This window comes from Nothoprocta perdicaria, unplaced genomic scaffold (genome assembly GCF_003342845.1).
Source record: "Nothoprocta perdicaria isolate Ctin4 unplaced genomic scaffold, notPer1 scaffold_49, whole genome shotgun sequence".
In the NCBI taxonomy this organism is placed as follows: Eukaryota; Metazoa; Chordata; class Aves; order Tinamiformes; family Tinamidae; genus Nothoprocta; species Nothoprocta perdicaria.
Window position 1 is genome coordinate 2,226,674 of NW_020455743.1, and position 17,358 is coordinate 2,244,031.

Sequence of the window (17,358 nt, forward strand, 5' to 3'; positions counted from 1 at the left end):
TCCATAAAGGGGCAAATTGTATTAGGTTTTCCTCTCCAGTGGTTCATTTATCACTCTGAGCTGCTTTCCTACAAAGAATTCTATTTAGAGGCAGAGGAGGGGAAAGAAATGAAAAACCCTGCTCTGTATTTTCTCTGTATTTTCAGTACATAGTAATTACAACGTAAATCCCATTTGCGCTGCTTTTAAATATGGCATCGGAGTGTCTCAACCTCCTTGTGATGGTGTTCCCCAAACACCACTAAACCACTTCAACTCTTGAGTCTACTTTTTTAGTATCCTTTATCAATAACTCTTTCTACTCTATTTTTGATCACTTGCTTTTGTTTTCCCTGTGCTACAGCATAGGCTGCTTTACTTGAATATCCTCTTGCCACTAATAGTTGATGTTCCCATCTTCACGAATTCCATCTCTGTGTCTGGACAGAGACATCACTGTTGCCAGTAACATGCTTGAAAGATTACACATAAAACTGAAGCTAAAGACATGTCCCTTAGAATTTAAACAGAGTACACTAACTCAGAAATACATTATGTAATGATATGAAAGCTCACAGTCAAGTTCATAATCCTTCAGGGGGTATTTAGCACTCTGTTTTTGACACAATAGATTAAAACTTGCCATCGTCAAGTATATCATCCCTGCAAAATTTTATTTTGCCCTAATCAGAGTTTCATGGAATTAATAACACTTAAATTCTTGCGTACTATCACGTTTTATTTTAGGTCTCTCTCTGGTTTAATATTACACAAATATTCTAGTATCAGAAGATATTAGAGTTCCTGGGTAATGACCTGTAGCTGCACCTAGGAGACAAATTCAACAATCTAAAAAGACATTTTAGTAGACATTGTACAACTCAAAGATAAGACTACTCCTTGCATGTGTTGAATTAAATGAAAATATAGTGAATAAAAACTGCCTACAGCAAAGTATCATGGATTTTTCTTCTCAAATAAAAGGGCACAGCTGGAGGAAGTTGCTTTCAGAGACATCAGAAGTCCATTAACAATGAAGAATTAGAGACTTCCAAAGGCATGTAAGATTATAACAGATAGAAGTACAAAAACAACATCTCAATATAGCATCCAGTGGTAATCAGAAAAGTAAATCAAACATTTTGGAATACATATAACAAAAAGATGGCATTATTATGTGATTAAATAATGTCCTGGTTTGCTCTTTAATACTAGGTGTGTTTTTAGTCCTCTTTCAAGGTGGAACTGGAAAAATAGATCAGAAAAAAAGGAATACGGATAATCAAAGACATAGAAAAACCTCCACATGAGGAATAATTAATCAGGCTTATAATTTTGAGTCTGGAAAAGAGATGACAAACTTACACATATATATTATATATACACATAGAGAAACTGAGGAATATACAGCCGATCATCACTTCCAATATAGTGACTAGAGGGACAGGACAGGAAGGGAGGGGAAGAGCCTTGAAGGAAAAACAGCAACACCAAAAACACTGAAAACAATGTTTCAGCTCAAGGAGAAACTGAATTAATAGCTAGGAGAAAAACCAATGGCAGGCTACCAAACACACAAAGCTATTTCCATCTCAAGAAGTCCCCTTAGTTGAAAACAGGTGGAGGTTCTAAGAGTCTTATAGACAAGTTTGTAATAAAGGGCATGTCCTGTTAGTTCAGAGCAATGGCCCAAACAGCCCAATACTCAGACTCCAGCAATGGTGACAGGAAATGAAGAAGTATTGGTTCAGCATATTGTGCTCCTCCCTTAAAGCTTGTCCGTTTCTTCTCTTATTCTCTTCCTGTCAGGACAATGGCCTGACCACCAAAGAAATTCAGCTATTTCTTGAAATCACGCTTGCAAAAGGACTTTCTCCAGCTATAATGAAGGCGCCAACAAGAGCTGCTCACTTAGGACTAGTGCAATATGTGTTTCTGAGAGAAAAATTAAGATCTTAGTGGTTAGACTTTAATGATGTCTAGCTTCAAGACTTGAAAATACGCAATAGCATTTATTGCTAATTCTTCTGTAACAGGGAATATGCATTATTGTATTACTCTTATTGTAGTTTATTTTAATTTTAAATTACAGGAATAATCTAAAGATTTATGTTCAAGTAGTCTATTCTGTATTGCACATTAAGTAACTCCTACATACAGTAAATGACTATATATCAGCAAAGACGATGGACTATACAGATAATCAATGGACCATTCCCTCTAAATGGCAATTTCTCACAAGTAAAATTAGGATTAGTTTCAGAATTTTAACTACTGAAAACAGACACCATCATACCAAATGCTTTAAAATGTGTAGTTATTACGTATTTCCTATGAGAATACTGAATACCTATAGAACTTCTTTTGAATGGTGTAATTTGCTGCCAGACAAACCCATATGGCAATATTTTCTGGTAAGCTAAACTCCCTTACTGGATTTTTATTGGATCATATTTGGATCACATTTTGCAGGTTTTAAAGATTTGTTTCCCTTTGTATTTCAGTAAGATTGCCTCTATTATAATAGTAGTTATATCACACAATATTGTGTGATACTTGCTGAAATAATGAGAAAAAGTGAGGTAGGTTATATAAATTCTGGTAAAAATGATATTATTGTCCAAGCTGTTGACAGTGCTCATCTCCAAACAATCTGCAAATCTAGAGGTCAATACATACTACATTTTAGGATAAGAAAGATCTGAGATTGAGTCTAACCCAGAATGAAGTGAAATAAAATCAAAACTGTTAGTAAAACTCAGGACTTTTCCAATCAAACCACAAATATAATACTTTTGATAAAATATTACTTACTTGCTTTGTTTTTCCATACTGGCTACCCTGAGACTTTCCCATCGAGAATTAAGTAGATTCATTTGCTCTTGGATTTCATTTTCTTCATCATCTGAAAGCTTCCCAAGTGTCAGAAGTTGACTTCCAACTTGCAAAACATGGCCAACACGTCCTTGGTGGGCTGTTAATTCCATCATAAAACCCTGACAACAAGATGAAAACTCTCTTTTAAGTTCAATTCTTGTGAAGAATAAAAAAGACATCAGAGAAATATTCAATTTCACCTTTTTTTCCAAAGCTGATTTTCAAATTTTCCTTTTTATTTTTCTGCTCCCTGCTACAAACTTTGTAACACAAACAGAAATAAACATTTTGACTTTTTGCATATGGTGCAGTCTATAGTCTCTAGTACAGTCCTATGGTATAGTCTTATAGTTTCTAGCAATATCTTTGAACTCTCCAAATCAAATTTTAAAACAAAGAATAAATAGTGGAAATAACCTAGAAATATTTTTCTTGTTTTATATTTCTGACTTGAATCATAGCATACAACCAGATATAAGACTACTGAAAGTTTAGTATATGTACCTCATGGGTGTGAAACTGTTCTTTCACAACTTCTACATCATTGGATATGTCTCCTTGTGCTTGTAATGCATCTTCAGCGGAAAGAAGCCATGTGAGTACTTCTTCTAAAGCAGTTTGATAGCTGTCAAGGTCCATTTCTGATCCCGTCAGTGAGGTGCTAAATGTCTTTGTTTCAATGGTTTCTACAAACTGATCAAAAACAAAAATTTAGAGTAATGCAAACAGCATCTACTCCAACAAGTCTACAAACGAACAAATGGAATGTCATTGTCTTGTATCACAAAACAGCATTAAAAAAATAATTATCTGACTAATGAGTGGAAGGAGTCAGTATAAGAGCTGTAAAAAAATCTGCCAAGATGGAGAGAGAAATTACAAAAATCAGAGTAAATTAGATATTTTACATTAGAATTCAATTGTTAGCAACTATTTTGCACAGTGTTATTCTACTTGCTTTTCAATAAATACTATATTTTTTCACTTTACTATTTCACATTCAGGTATTTTCTCTTGGAAATGAGGGAGAAATATTTATTTTCCACAACCTCAAGAAAGGCTAATGGAATTGCTAACAGAAAGGAAAACAACCCTTTAAAAAAACTGCTAAATTTGAACAATCCATACAATCCTATTTCATTAATATCATGAGCTGAAAAAGCTCAGAAATCACATCAGAAAATCAAACTATATTTCTTCTTATTCTTTTTTCACAAAAGTGGGGAAAAAATGTTCATTTCTCTTCCCACATGGGTTAACGTCACACTTTTATTCCTTAGCAGCCAAACAAAACACAGAATTTACACATTTTACATGTTGAAGTCAAAAGAAATCAGTAACAATTTAGTGATCACTGGAGTAATGGACAAAATGGGACAACATAAGCAATAAAGTTACGGGGGCTTAAGGGGCCTTGTTACAGAAAATATCACCTAGTTTTTAGAAGATATTTTTATATTTTAGATGATATCTAGTTTTTAGAACTCATTTGTCAATGAATTCTAAAGAAGTTGGCATAACTTCGTTGTCACTCATGCATGAAAAATCAATGTTCAGTAAGCAAATCCAGAACAGGAAAAATCAATAAATCAATATAATTTTTTTAATTTTAAACAGAGCACTGTCTTATAGCAGTGCTACACATTATATTATAGCACTTACATTACATTACATTATAGCAAATAATGTAGTATAAAAAATGCTTAACACATACTCCTGTGGCAAAAATGACTGTCTAAATGGTGTCCAACTCTTCATTTTAGGTAGTGTAGAAGGTAGTAAGAAGTTACCCAACTATATTATATTGCAGCAGCAGCATTATTTTCTGTAGTATCTAGTACTACAGATGCTATAATAGCTGAGTGAGATTATGGAAATAATGTTTGAATGCTTGCACAGATCTGATTATCTCTGTAAGTTATTTGTTTGAAAAATCTCCATCTGAAAACTGAAAATCTTTTTTTTTTTTTCCCCCTTTAAATCCTGTATGGAATATTGTCTCATACATGACAAATGCCGAACCAAATGCATGCTAACAATGCTTTCTGAGAGAAAGGAATACCCAGCAAAGTTTTTCCTGTTTCCCTAATATTTTTGACCAGTCATCACACTGCTTTTTTTCCATGTCATAAATACATTAACACATGCAACTGTATTGAGAAATTATGAATTCATGACCTTCAATAGCAGAATGATGCAGATTAATTTATGGCTGGAAGGATATCTTGTAATAAACCTTGAACAAATGTTAAGAGTGCAGGAAAATAAAGGAAACAACAAATATTCTAAATGAAAACCAAAAGACTTTCTTGGCAGGTATTGCAGACCATGTTTTCATTTAAAAAGGTCAAGTTTCCAGCAGGCAGAAAGAAGCAATGGTTTAGAGGATGTATAAGCGAAGGACTGTGGAATAGTGTCAGTAATCCCTATATCCAGGGTAGTGTGGCAACAACTACTTTTCTGCCCTCACTCAAAGCTTATGGCATTGCTCACAACAACAAGGCTCAGATCAGCTAAGAGGTGATGGAGCTGAAAAAGGGATAATTTCCTTGGAGCAGGAAAGGTTAAAAAAGGAATGAAAGCACTCATATATGGATATAATCATGATTTAACAGTTCTCAAATACTGAGGCCTAATAAAGTTTCATTTTATCTCATCTTTATGTATATCAGGCATATGAAAGGGTAACAATGAGAGAATAATCATGAGATTTTTTTTTCCCTTAGGAAAAAAAGAATTCTTCCTAAGGATTCCTAAGGATTTTTTTTTTCCTTAGGAAAGGTAATTTAAGTCCAGAATAGTTTTATCTTTTTGAAAATGTCCTTTGCATGATTATAGCTTTAAATAGTAACATATATTAATCACTCTTTAATCATGTCTCTTAGCAGGTGGGACTAATGCCACTGCCTATCTTTCCAGTTGCTCCCAGTCTGTCATTACAAAATCATACTTTAATGCTTCCTTAAAATTGCCAAATTACTGTATAGGCTAAAAAGTTCCCTGTAAGAATTAATACTGTACTTTTTTTTTTTAACAGATACCTTCAATCGGAAATTTTCAGGCATTTCTAGGAATAAAACCAAGAAGACATGTCATATAGAACATTTGTGAGAATTATATTGACCATACCCATGTTCTAAATTAGGCTAGCATTTTCATTTTATCAAGGATTTCAAACGATGTCTTCGTGAATGAAAAGGTCTTGGGTCGGGGAAATGTTTTTTTGCCATTCATATGAAAGATCTGCCTAATTTGGCCTTATCATAAATCAGAAAAACTGCATTTGAGACAGCCTCGATTTTTAGTAGATGATCTTCCTGGTGATGGTGTTTCAACTGGCAATGCTTCCACCTAGATGAACTGGCCTGTCCTTGCAACTGCTGTTTGGAGATGCAGGAGACGATTAGCTTATGACAACTTAACCGAGCTGAGCCTGCATGCATGTCAAGAGGGAAACATCTAGAGCCACACAGTGCGGCTGAAAGTAGTTTACAAAAAGAAGCAAAGGAAATGCTTAAACTACTGCCAGGAAAGGGGAGCGGGAAAACTCTTCTGCTCACTGTATTAGGTGTAGCTGGTACAAAGACTGACTGATAGCTGCAAAGGAAAATTGGGCTCCCAGTGATTGGGAGTCTAGAGGTCTACTGAGATCGACTGAAAGCAAGAGAAAAACTTGGAAGCAATTGGGTGAGATGACTAAGGAAAGGAATGAGACTGGGAGCTAAGGAGAAGTACAAAATTATTAAGAGATAGAAACTGAGGCTGCTGGACACCTGTAATGACTAGGCACCTGGAAAAATAAACTTTTCTAACAATTTAAAAGCTGCATCATTTATATAAATATAAATATAAATATATATATATATAAAAATATATCAAGCTTTTTTTACTTGGCATGTTTCTTCTAGACAGTCATGCTTAAAAATAAATATTAAAGCAAGTCTTGCACAGCAACAACTTCACTCTTTTTCCCTGTCAAGCTTAACAAAGCATATTCATTTTATTAACTTCCTAGGAATATTTTTTTTTGTCCTATGCTTATTGAAGTGTTTTAATTTTACTGATTTTTTTATGCTGAATATATAACGTATTGCTATTTAAAGTATTACTGATGATGTAAAAACACACAATATTTGCCGCTCTAAAGAAGGCACTTTCCATTCAAGCAATTAAGAATCATTGATCCAAACAGTAATACAATTTGATGTAGATGCATTAAATCAACTGGTTGTGATTGAATGCCTTATTTTCACCATTTAAATTATGATTTCTTGTTGTTAAAATGCTTACTTTCCCCACCATTTTTCATTGCTTCATATTTTTACTGATTCCAGAACAAGAAACATTTTAATGGACATTATTTTTCAGGAGCTGTCACTTAGTGCAGTAGCCTGTGAGATCATCTGGTCTCTAAATAACACACAAGTAAGATATTCTTCACATAAAGGAAGGGGAGATTTTCATCCTAACGATACATTTCCATTATTATCTGTGAATCTTCACAGAACTCTCTGGTAATTATTTCCAGCAATGTTAAATGGTAACAGGGTTCTATTGAATGAGAAACTGAACCGGATTAGGCTTTTAGGTACAACAGGGTTCTGTCATACTTAAAAAAACCTCAAGTCTGCTCCCAGTAGTGCTACAACTAGGTGAGTAACTTCAGATCAGCTGATTCCTCTCCCTTTAAAAATAGCTGCTGCTTAAGTCTTGTACATAAAACAGTGGAAATGTAATTTTATCCACTAATGATACTTATTTCACCTTATTTCACCTAAAATTTATGTTATTATTCATACTGTTTCATGTGGTCACATGAGAAAGAATTCAAGATGGAAAATGATTTAAGAATCATGTTCATTATCATTTAAAAAATGTAACTTCTAAACGTACTAAAGACTTGAGTAATAGCTACTTTAAAGTAGGCTTTTCTCAGAGAGATCTTTCAAACATTCTATGTCAATAATAATATTTTCAGAAGTCCAGAAATAGAAAAGTTATTCAAATGTATAAACAGAAGAATGGGACTGAGACACGTGAATTTTGTCTTAGGAAGAGGAAATATAAAAGTGCAGAATTATTTCTTTAAAGTGTCCTATAGGGGACATAGAAAAAAATGCAGATTTTATTACTTTTCTAACCAGAGACAGACTGATAATTAGAAAAATAAAGGCAAAAAGCTGTTTTCTTGAAATAAGCTTGCAGATTTCAAAAATAAGTCTACAGAAATGTAGTCCAAGAGTAAAAAGTTAAACAGAAAATCAAGCTTTATTAGTTTTCAGATATACTTCATTACATATTCTATATCTTTACAGTTATACCACTATGAAAATGCATCTCCAATTTTATTGCTCCATCATTCTAGATGGTTAAGCAGCCTTCTCTTTTCACCATCCTACTTAGTTGTTGCTAGTTCCTCTGTTTCTTTATTTTATATCCTCTCTCTCTTTTACTCCAAAATCAATGTTGCCCCATGGCATTTTTTGTTTTATTACATCAGTCATCCAAGTATCATATTTGCTCTCCCTGCTCAGCTTGATGTCTCTCCTACAAGGATCTAACACAACACCACACACACACACACACATACACACAGAGGCACACTTATTCACTCCTTCCTGATTACCTTGACTAACTCCTAATTTCCTTCAGTTTTTCATTCAAATCTTGTATTCACCCTGTAAGACTTTTGCAGTTCTCAAGCTACCAACACAATGCTCCTAGTTTTCCTGTTATTACCTTTGCTGAGGGCTATTTTCTGCCAAAGCAATCCCTTTTTACCTCCTTTTCCAAAAAGAAATGTGTTTTTGTGCTATGCCTGAAAATTATTTCTCAGGCTTGCTCCCACACTGTCAATGTGGGCAACACCTAAGCAGTGGGATGTCTGCTGTAGATATTCCAACCTTTTAAGCTGGGTCTCAGCCAACGAAGGGCAAAAACCCAAAAACAAACTAACCAAAAGAAAACCCAAACCAATCAGAACAATATAAAGAGAATGCATTACATTCTTCCAGCTAACTGAAGCAGTTGAGCATGAAACAAGAATGATATCTAGCTGATTTGATACCAGGCTCTGTTTTCTATTATTGAACACCTAATTCACATTATAATTATATTATATAATCACAATATAATGCCATTATACATTTTTAAGTAAAGGAGGAAGGACAGAATAAAAACTACTCTATCATCTTTGACCAGAAGTAACAACTCCCTGTTGCAGAGTTGAATGGAAGAAATAGCAATCAACCAGCTGTAGTAATTTTACTAAATAAATTATGATAGAAAAAAGTCTCCAAATAGTTCATTATCTCTTAAAATTTCTTTGCTGATTTTTTTTTTTAATATTGTCCTTGCAATCAGATAAAGTCGTCTTCTACTTTGTGAATTTTATTACAAAATAAAGAATTGCAAAATGCTTATACTCTCTCTGCCTGTAATTCAGTAAACAGTTCTTGGACCTTATAAATCCTGTCTTGGTTAGATTCTTGCTTATTTTTCTGTCAAAAGAATGGATATAGGATTTGAAAGGAGAATTACAACTTAATTTTTAAAAAGTATAGAAAAAGTCAAGTGCTGCAGCCTCCCAGTAGTCTTGACGGGAGATCTTAAAATAATTTCCATTGCAACCCATCAGCAAGTAAACATAACATTTTGCATAAGCAGGTAATATGATTCACAATCTATTGCACCTGCTAGTGCTACCACAACTTTTTTTTGCCCATCAAGTCCGCTGAATAAATAGCATCCAATAGTGTCAACATTAGTCCATTCAGGGACTTAATTAAAAGTTCATGAAATGACAATGCAGAGGGCAGCAGGTACCCACACATGCATAAGCAGAATTTGTATGCAGGGAAAAAAAAAAAGAGAGATTTGAAAGAGTAAATATCACCGTTTAGAAGACCATTCAATAATTTTGATCTTAATTAACTGGGAGAACATGAAAGACCTGTTAGCAAATGTAAAATACTGAAAGAACATAAGAGTATAAGAACATTGACTCATTTAGGAAATTGTCCTGACTCCTTGATTCAATTTCCCTGAAGGGACTGTGAGGAAAAGTTGCATGACAGACTATGAAGATGCACAAATATAACACTATTAATAGCTACTTAATATACTTAATACTTCTTAAAATAGACTTGAGCCTCACTCACTGCAAAGAATGGGTCTACTTAATATTGTATTTTACAGCTGTTGTTCAGAACGTAGACCTAAATCCTTGTCTCACAGAGCAGTTTTTACATCTTATTTTTATATAGAACTCTTCAATAATTAATAGGGTTCTTCCTGTAGTCCCCAAACGTCATCATCTTATATATATATTCCCTCTACTTTAGACGTACTAGAAAAAAGGCTAAAGTATACATTAGTTCAAGGTGACTGATTCAAGACATGTAAGGCCTGATTAGTCAGGATCCTACACAATATTTTATTATTTTGAAGCATACTTCTCAGGGAATCCATCTGTACCAAACTGCTCAATGCTTCCTCAGTTTATATCTCACATTACACACAGAAACTCAGAAACATCTCTGGAAGATTACCTTGCTCAGACAGAAGCATGTGTGGTAAGGTAAAGAATATTCCTGAGCAACACTAAACTATTTTAATCCATTAAATGCTGCAATTCCTCTCTCCTTAATACCTTTCACAAAAATGCATATCTGCAGTACTGATCTATGGAGGAGAGATGTGCAATGGCTAACTAACAGTGATCCTTAAAAGCAAGTCGTCCTCACCACACATCCCTGACTCACTTTTAGAACAGGTTCCTTCTGTTCACTGGATACCAATTCTGAAATTCAAAACTCTGTCCTAATGCATCTACACAAGACCATGAATTTATGGTATTTTGTTTTGTGTTTTCTCTGTTTTGTGTATGTGATTTCCAGATGTGATTTCCAGAGGAGAGGGAAAGAGAGGGAGGGAGGAAGGTGGTAATTTTCAAAAGAGGAATCCCATCTCTTGGCAATCATTTTAGATTCAGTTTTCTTAACAGTAGCTAAGCCCTGATTCTGCTGCTCAGGTTGCTCAGGTTGTGGCTTCGAGTTTAGCTATTAAAATCTACATCTATGCTCAATTTAGGGAAATTTATAATTTTGCTGTGCTTTTTAACTCAGGTAAATCTGAGTCCTTTCCTGAAACAACAGCTATATCCTGCCCAACTTAAAAGACATAGAATAAGGAGGTGTAAGAGCTTTGGAAAAAAAAAATCTATTACTCTATAATACAGAAAAAAAAAAAAAAAAAAAGAGTTCATTGCTTCCTCATTTAATCTTCATTAACAGGTAAATTGCTTTGACTAAAGTTTTTAGTCCTGCAAGAGGCAAACACAATCAATAATCCTTCTTCAAAACCACTATATTTTGCTGACATTATGAATATTTAGTATCACTATAAACACCATATGGATTTGGGGCAGAAAAATTACACATTAACTGGCAGCATTCCCAGACTGTCTACAATAGAGAAAACATGGAGTTTTTCTGAAGCCTCTTGTACATGGCTACACATTTGTTTGCTTAAGATAATGTAAAAGAGTAAAAGACATTTTGCAGTCACATTTGCTAAAGTAAATCTAATAAAAGTTGCAAGGCACAGACAGATTTAAAGAAGGTAGTGGAAAGGGCAGAAGCACACACATAAAGTTTAATTTTCTATTCAAATTAATTGTTGTCTATACTGTTGGGAATTTTAAGAATTTAGAATTCACAGAAAAGAAAAATAATACTACTTTCAATCAAGGTCTCTTCCCTCAAGTCCAAATTACCAGTCACACTAGCAAATGTAGAACAAAAAGTCCCAAACTGTAACAGACAGAAACAAAATTCTTCTAATCAGGATACTTAAACATCCTGTCTTCAAAAAACTGTAAGAGTAAGAAACTTACTCCATCTATCCTGTAGGCTGCATTGCATTTTTCCATGCATACTTATTTTTCCATGACTTCTGACTAGCAAAAGCAACTATTAAGCAGTATATTTTGTAACATATTATGCAGGTCATAACCTCAAATATATTATAGTCATAATCTATATTGTTTTATATCACATTAAAATGATGATATAAGATGGATCAGGACCAAAGATAATTTTTCAGCTTAATTTAATCACTAGAGCTTGCTACTGATTCTACTATTATTTTGAGTTACCAAGCCATGATGGCTCTTTTCAGGATCTTTGTTTAAAAAGGTTTGAAAGTTGATAAGCAAAACAGAGATTTAATTTAACATATAACATTAAAATGTTGCTTAGTTTGATATATTAAAGCACACTGAAGAGTTAGATTTTTTTCCAGCTTTTAAGCCATTTTAATGTCACCTGCTAGAGACTTAGTTAAAATAAAATCGTAAATGCAAACAATGCAAATTGATTTTGTTAATTTTTAGTTTAATTGCAGTCAATTTCAGATGTTTCAAATGAAACTCTCTTCAGAATTTCTTAGGGCTTTCTACTGCTGCACATGACCACAGTATCAAAATATCTTAAAAATCATCAACACAAGCAATCAAATATAAAAAGATGCATCTACAAAAACAACTTTTTTTTGAGGCATAAGATCTCATTGTGGAGGTTGACGGTGAGGATCTGACAATTTCAGTGTACTCAGTATCATGTGCTTTTATAGTTGGAAGTCTTTATTAAAAATGTGTTTTCCACAGCCTTCTAAAATCTTGGAGTACATAGTTCTATTCTTTAAACTTACACTTTTCCTATTACACTTCTCCTATAAACATTTTAACCTCTGTTGAATTTTAACAGTTTTTTTTCTTTTAAACAGATACCTCAAAGAATAAATTTTCAATTTAAAATTAAAAGCAAACAAGTTTTGCTGCTGCCAAAGAGGTTCTGGTGGTATAATTTTGTTTTTTACAAATGCTGTAGTGTGATTACCTCACATGGCTCTACGTACTCTGACTAGTAAATCAAAGGCTGAAAATGATAAAAAATTCTAACTAGCCATCTCTCAATGGAGCTCTCTTTCTCTTCTGAATGTATAGTCTGGCTTTTATAAATCAGTTAACAATATCGAAGTTATTACATATATTTTCAATAAATAATAAAACCAAGAATTATCAAGTATTTCTAGATATACAGGAGAATATATTAAAAGCTTCCTAAATGTTTACAGAGACACAAAAGTATTTGAGTGGAAGAATAAGAGAGTAATTCATTGATAGCTGTTAAATATACTGTCTCTGGCTCAGAAAATTTGCAGGGGCTTCTACATATGTAAGTAGCCTTTTCTTACGTATCCATTATTGGTCATGGTTGGAAATAGTGGACAATACTTGTTAAAAAATTTGTTCTGACTAACTAAAACCATCCTGACACTGCGCAGACTTATTGAAGAACCTCTTATACCTAACTGTTGTTGTACAAAAGCAGAAACAGGCTATTTTTATGCTCTGTATCTTAAAACTAATAGGTCTATTTTTGAGAAATTTTGCAAAGTTCCATGAGAACTAATGACATCTTGATCATAAAGAGTTATTGCCTGTTTAAGTTATTATTGACTCCTTTTACCTCCCACATCTTAAAATTACATTGTCATTTGGCCTTTATTTTCCCCTCAGAATTTGAGGAGATGTCATCTATGAAATTAAAGAATAAATAAAAGAATCTTCAACAAAAATAAATGCATCTTTTTATAGCTGAAAGAATTTGTCACTGCCACCTTACTTAGTCACTATGTAATGAAGTACTGCATAGTGAACTCACATGTGAAAAATAACATGTATGGTAACAGAATCACATCAGATATTTTTGAAATAATCTCTATTTTGTGAGCCTTTTTTTCAGTCAGGGATATCATGCATTTTTCATGTTAAAAAATTCAAAATAGTTTTTGACATAAAAGAGAAGCATTATTCCATTCCCACATTTATTATTTCAAAGGTAGCGTGTTTCCATTTTATATACATGTAGCAGATATGATAAGTTACTAAACCCCTATCATTTATTCTCTTGCAAATACAATTATACTCCATTGTTAGCCCAAGATGATGAAGCAGAGTTATCCTAAAATAGCTAAATGCAAAATTACTTCAAAGATTATTATTTTTTCATGCCTTTATTTTTTATAGCAACATTAAATTATACCACAGTTAACTGACTAAAATATTACGTGTTTATTAAGGAAAAATAACGAGGTCATTTTTTGTGATGTGACCTGAATTTAGCTTCAGGTTCTGTTAGGAAAAAAATCACTTAATTAAAATCCCTTTTCAGATATAATTACTGGTGAGATGGGCCTGGAAGAATACTTCAGGAACAGCAATGCTTTTTAGAGCTTCAATTCCATTAATAGAGACTATATACAACAGTAGCTTGCATAGCTGCCAAATTTTTTAACACACTTTCATGCTAATAATAATAAAAAAAATCAGTTCAAAAATGCATTATAATTATATAAATGTACTCTTTTCAGCTACATTCTCCTCTACACTATCCCCAGCTTCCTCAACACTTCATTCTTGCCTTCCTCTTTCCACTTTCCAGTTGCAATCCAGTAAAGAGCCATTTTTGAATGACTAGAATTGTAGATCTTCTGGGGCTCCTCCTCTTTTTTTTTTTTTTTTTTCCTTTTTTTATTTTTTTTCCCCACACCAATTATAATCTTCTAGACCTAAATTAACTATTTTACTTCTTCAAATGAATACCAAAATGTTGAAACAGAATCCATACATATTTTATCAGACGCTTTTGCCTGATATTCCTCATGTGAGAGAAAAGAATTACAAATGTTTTACAGATGAGATTTTGCCAAGTGATATTTCCCTTTATCACATAAAATGTATTCATTTTTAACAAAATGTTAACACATGAATTTAAATTATATGTATTAAATCACAAAGCCTTACAGCAGCCATTGTGTATGTTCACAGAACACTAAGAAAGCCAGAAAAGAGGTTGAACAATGAAAAGAGGTGTTAAAATTGGGAAAATTAGGAAGCAAAACATAGACGAACTGTTAGTATAAAGGCCATAAATATAGCAGAGGGTAAATTTGGAGTTGAGTTTAAAAGGAGTAAGAGAGTGAGGAGAGGAGCAGTAGTAGTAAAGCATGGTATGGCATAAAAGAGAAACCATTTACTTGATACCAGAGAGAAGATATAAAAGCAATGTGATTAAGAACAGATGTGAGAAGGAATAATGAAATCAAAGAAATAATAAAGCCAATTTTCTACAATCACAAACATTAGGAAAGAAATTGAATGTATTCTGAAAAGGAATGGATAATTACAGGTAAACTAGAGAATATTTCTAAAAAGGTAATTGTATGGAAAATTACATAATGACATAAATGGGCTGGAATGACATACAAAAAAAAAATCACTAGGTCAAGAAAAGATTTATTAAGAAAGGCAAATAAACCGGTCAAATCAAACTACAGATTGCACACAAGAATTGACTTCTTACTTCTCATAATATCTACAAAAAATATATATTTATATAATAATGAAGGAAAACTGCACTGTGTTTGTACCCAGTGTACATTGCTTATCACATTAATATCCTTTAAAATGGAAACAATGTTGCAGAATCTCTACTCCTTCATTACACTGTCCGATCCGACAGTAATTCAACCACTGAACTCCTAGTAAATTAATACTAAGCACAAGATCACTGTACTTCCCCTAAAGGTTTCTACAAACCTTCCATATTGGCTTCCATTTAGCTGTGCATTTGTGCTACCTTATTTTTCTGCCATTTAAGATTAATATCTATCCCTTCTTGATGAAATGCTTTTAGTGAAATATATATATATATATGAAACTGAAGAATTAATGCTTTCAGTTAAAAAATACGGACTACGCATAACTAACATTTTGCAGATGACACCAAGCTAGGTGGAGTGGCCGACACTCCGGAGGGCTGGGCTGCCATCCAGAGGGACCTGGACAGGCTGGAGAGTTGGGCAGAGAGGAACCTCATGAGGTTCAATAAGGACAAGTGCAGGGTCCTGCACCTGGGGAGGAATAACCCCAGGCATCAGTACAGATTAGGGGTCGACCTGCTGGAAAGCAGCTCCACGGAGAGGGACCTGGGAGTCCTGGTTGACACCAAGTTAACCATGAGTCAGCAGTGTGCCCTCGTGGCCAAGAAGGCCAATGGGATCCTGGCTGCATCAGGAGGATGTTGCCAGCAGATCAAGGGAGGGGATCCTGCCCCTCTGCTCAGCTCTGGTGAGGCTGCACCTGGAGTATTGGGTGCAGTTCTGGGCTCCCCAGTATAAGAGGGACGTGGAGCTTCTCGAGAGGGTCCAGAGAAGGGCAACCAGGATGATTAAGGGAATGGAACATCTCTCATATGAAGAGAGGCTGAGTGAGCTGGGCCTGTTTTCTCTGGAGAAGAGACGGCTCAGAGGGGATATGATTAATGTGTGTAAGTTCAGGAAGGGAGAATGCAGGGAGGAAGGGGACAGGCTGTTTTCACTGGTGGCCAGTGACAGGACGAGGGGTAATGGCCACAAGCTGGAGCATAAGAAGTTCCGTCTCCAGGTGAGGAGCAACTTCTTTACTGTTAGGGTGACAGAGCAGTGGAACAGGCTGCCCAGGGAGGTTGTGGAGTCTCCTACTCTGGAGGTCTTCAAAACCCGCCTGGATGCCACCCTGTGCCACATGCTGTAGGTGTGCCTGCTGGAGCGGGAAGGTTGGACTAGATGATCTGTAGAGGTCCCTTCCAACCTTAAATATTCTGTGAATCTGTGAATCTGTGAACATTTTATACACATCTATGTTTTTTGATTAAAGCTGAGACAATATTTCAAAATTTGAGAACTGCAATATCTATTGCAGATCTCTATTTCTGATACTATCTATACATCTATACACTTATGCCCATCAATATGTACTCCTACATTCTTACTTGCTTTTTTGCTTTAAGCTATAAGATTTTTGTCTGTAATAGTGTTCTACTTCTGGATGCAAACTTTTATGACAGTGAAATGAGAAAATATTTTAAAATGCATGTCTTCACATAATAGCAACTAAATCATTTCTGTTGATATGAATTCTTACCATATTTTCATTGCATGGTTTCCCAGGAAACATTTTATCCTGAATTGCATACAGTAACATATACAGTAACATTATGTTAAAACAACAACAAAAAAAAACACTTCTAATAATTCGGTCAGGAGCACTGATCTGCCAAGTTAGTCCGGTATTTGAACATAAAGAGCCTGAAGCTCCTACATTATTTTAGTTTACTCTTCAAAGTTATTTGAATTAGGTTAGCAATACTGTACCATTGGAATGAAAACACAGAAATGGCAAGAAAAAAGAAAATGTAACAAAAATGCAAAGTCTGCAAACACTTCAGAGTGTATCTCTCAAGCTTCAGAGTGAAGCTCTAGTAGAGTCTCGTTGACTCTAGTTCCTCCTCAAAAATGAAAAAAGGTTGTACATTCAATTCCCTGGGACCGTTTAATATGTCAAAAGTATTGCACTTCATATAGTAACTTTAAATAGCATTTTTAAGTGAATTATCA

General features: G+C 34.2%; 1 protein-coding gene across 1 annotated transcript in view; it reads right to left on the reverse strand.

Annotated features, from left to right (window-relative positions):
* LOC112954168 (dystrophin-like) overlaps positions 1-17,358 on the reverse strand; it is a 190,393-nt gene that overhangs the window by 2,114 nt on the left and 170,921 nt on the right. The window contains exons 9-10 of the mRNA XM_026047309.1: positions 3,361-3,549; positions 2,794-2,975 (exon numbers count right to left, since the gene is read on the reverse strand). Of these exons, the coding sequence (XP_025903094.1) occupies positions 2,794-2,975; positions 3,361-3,549 (371 nt within the window). The remainder of the gene's footprint in view (positions 1-2,793; positions 2,976-3,360; positions 3,550-17,358) is intronic.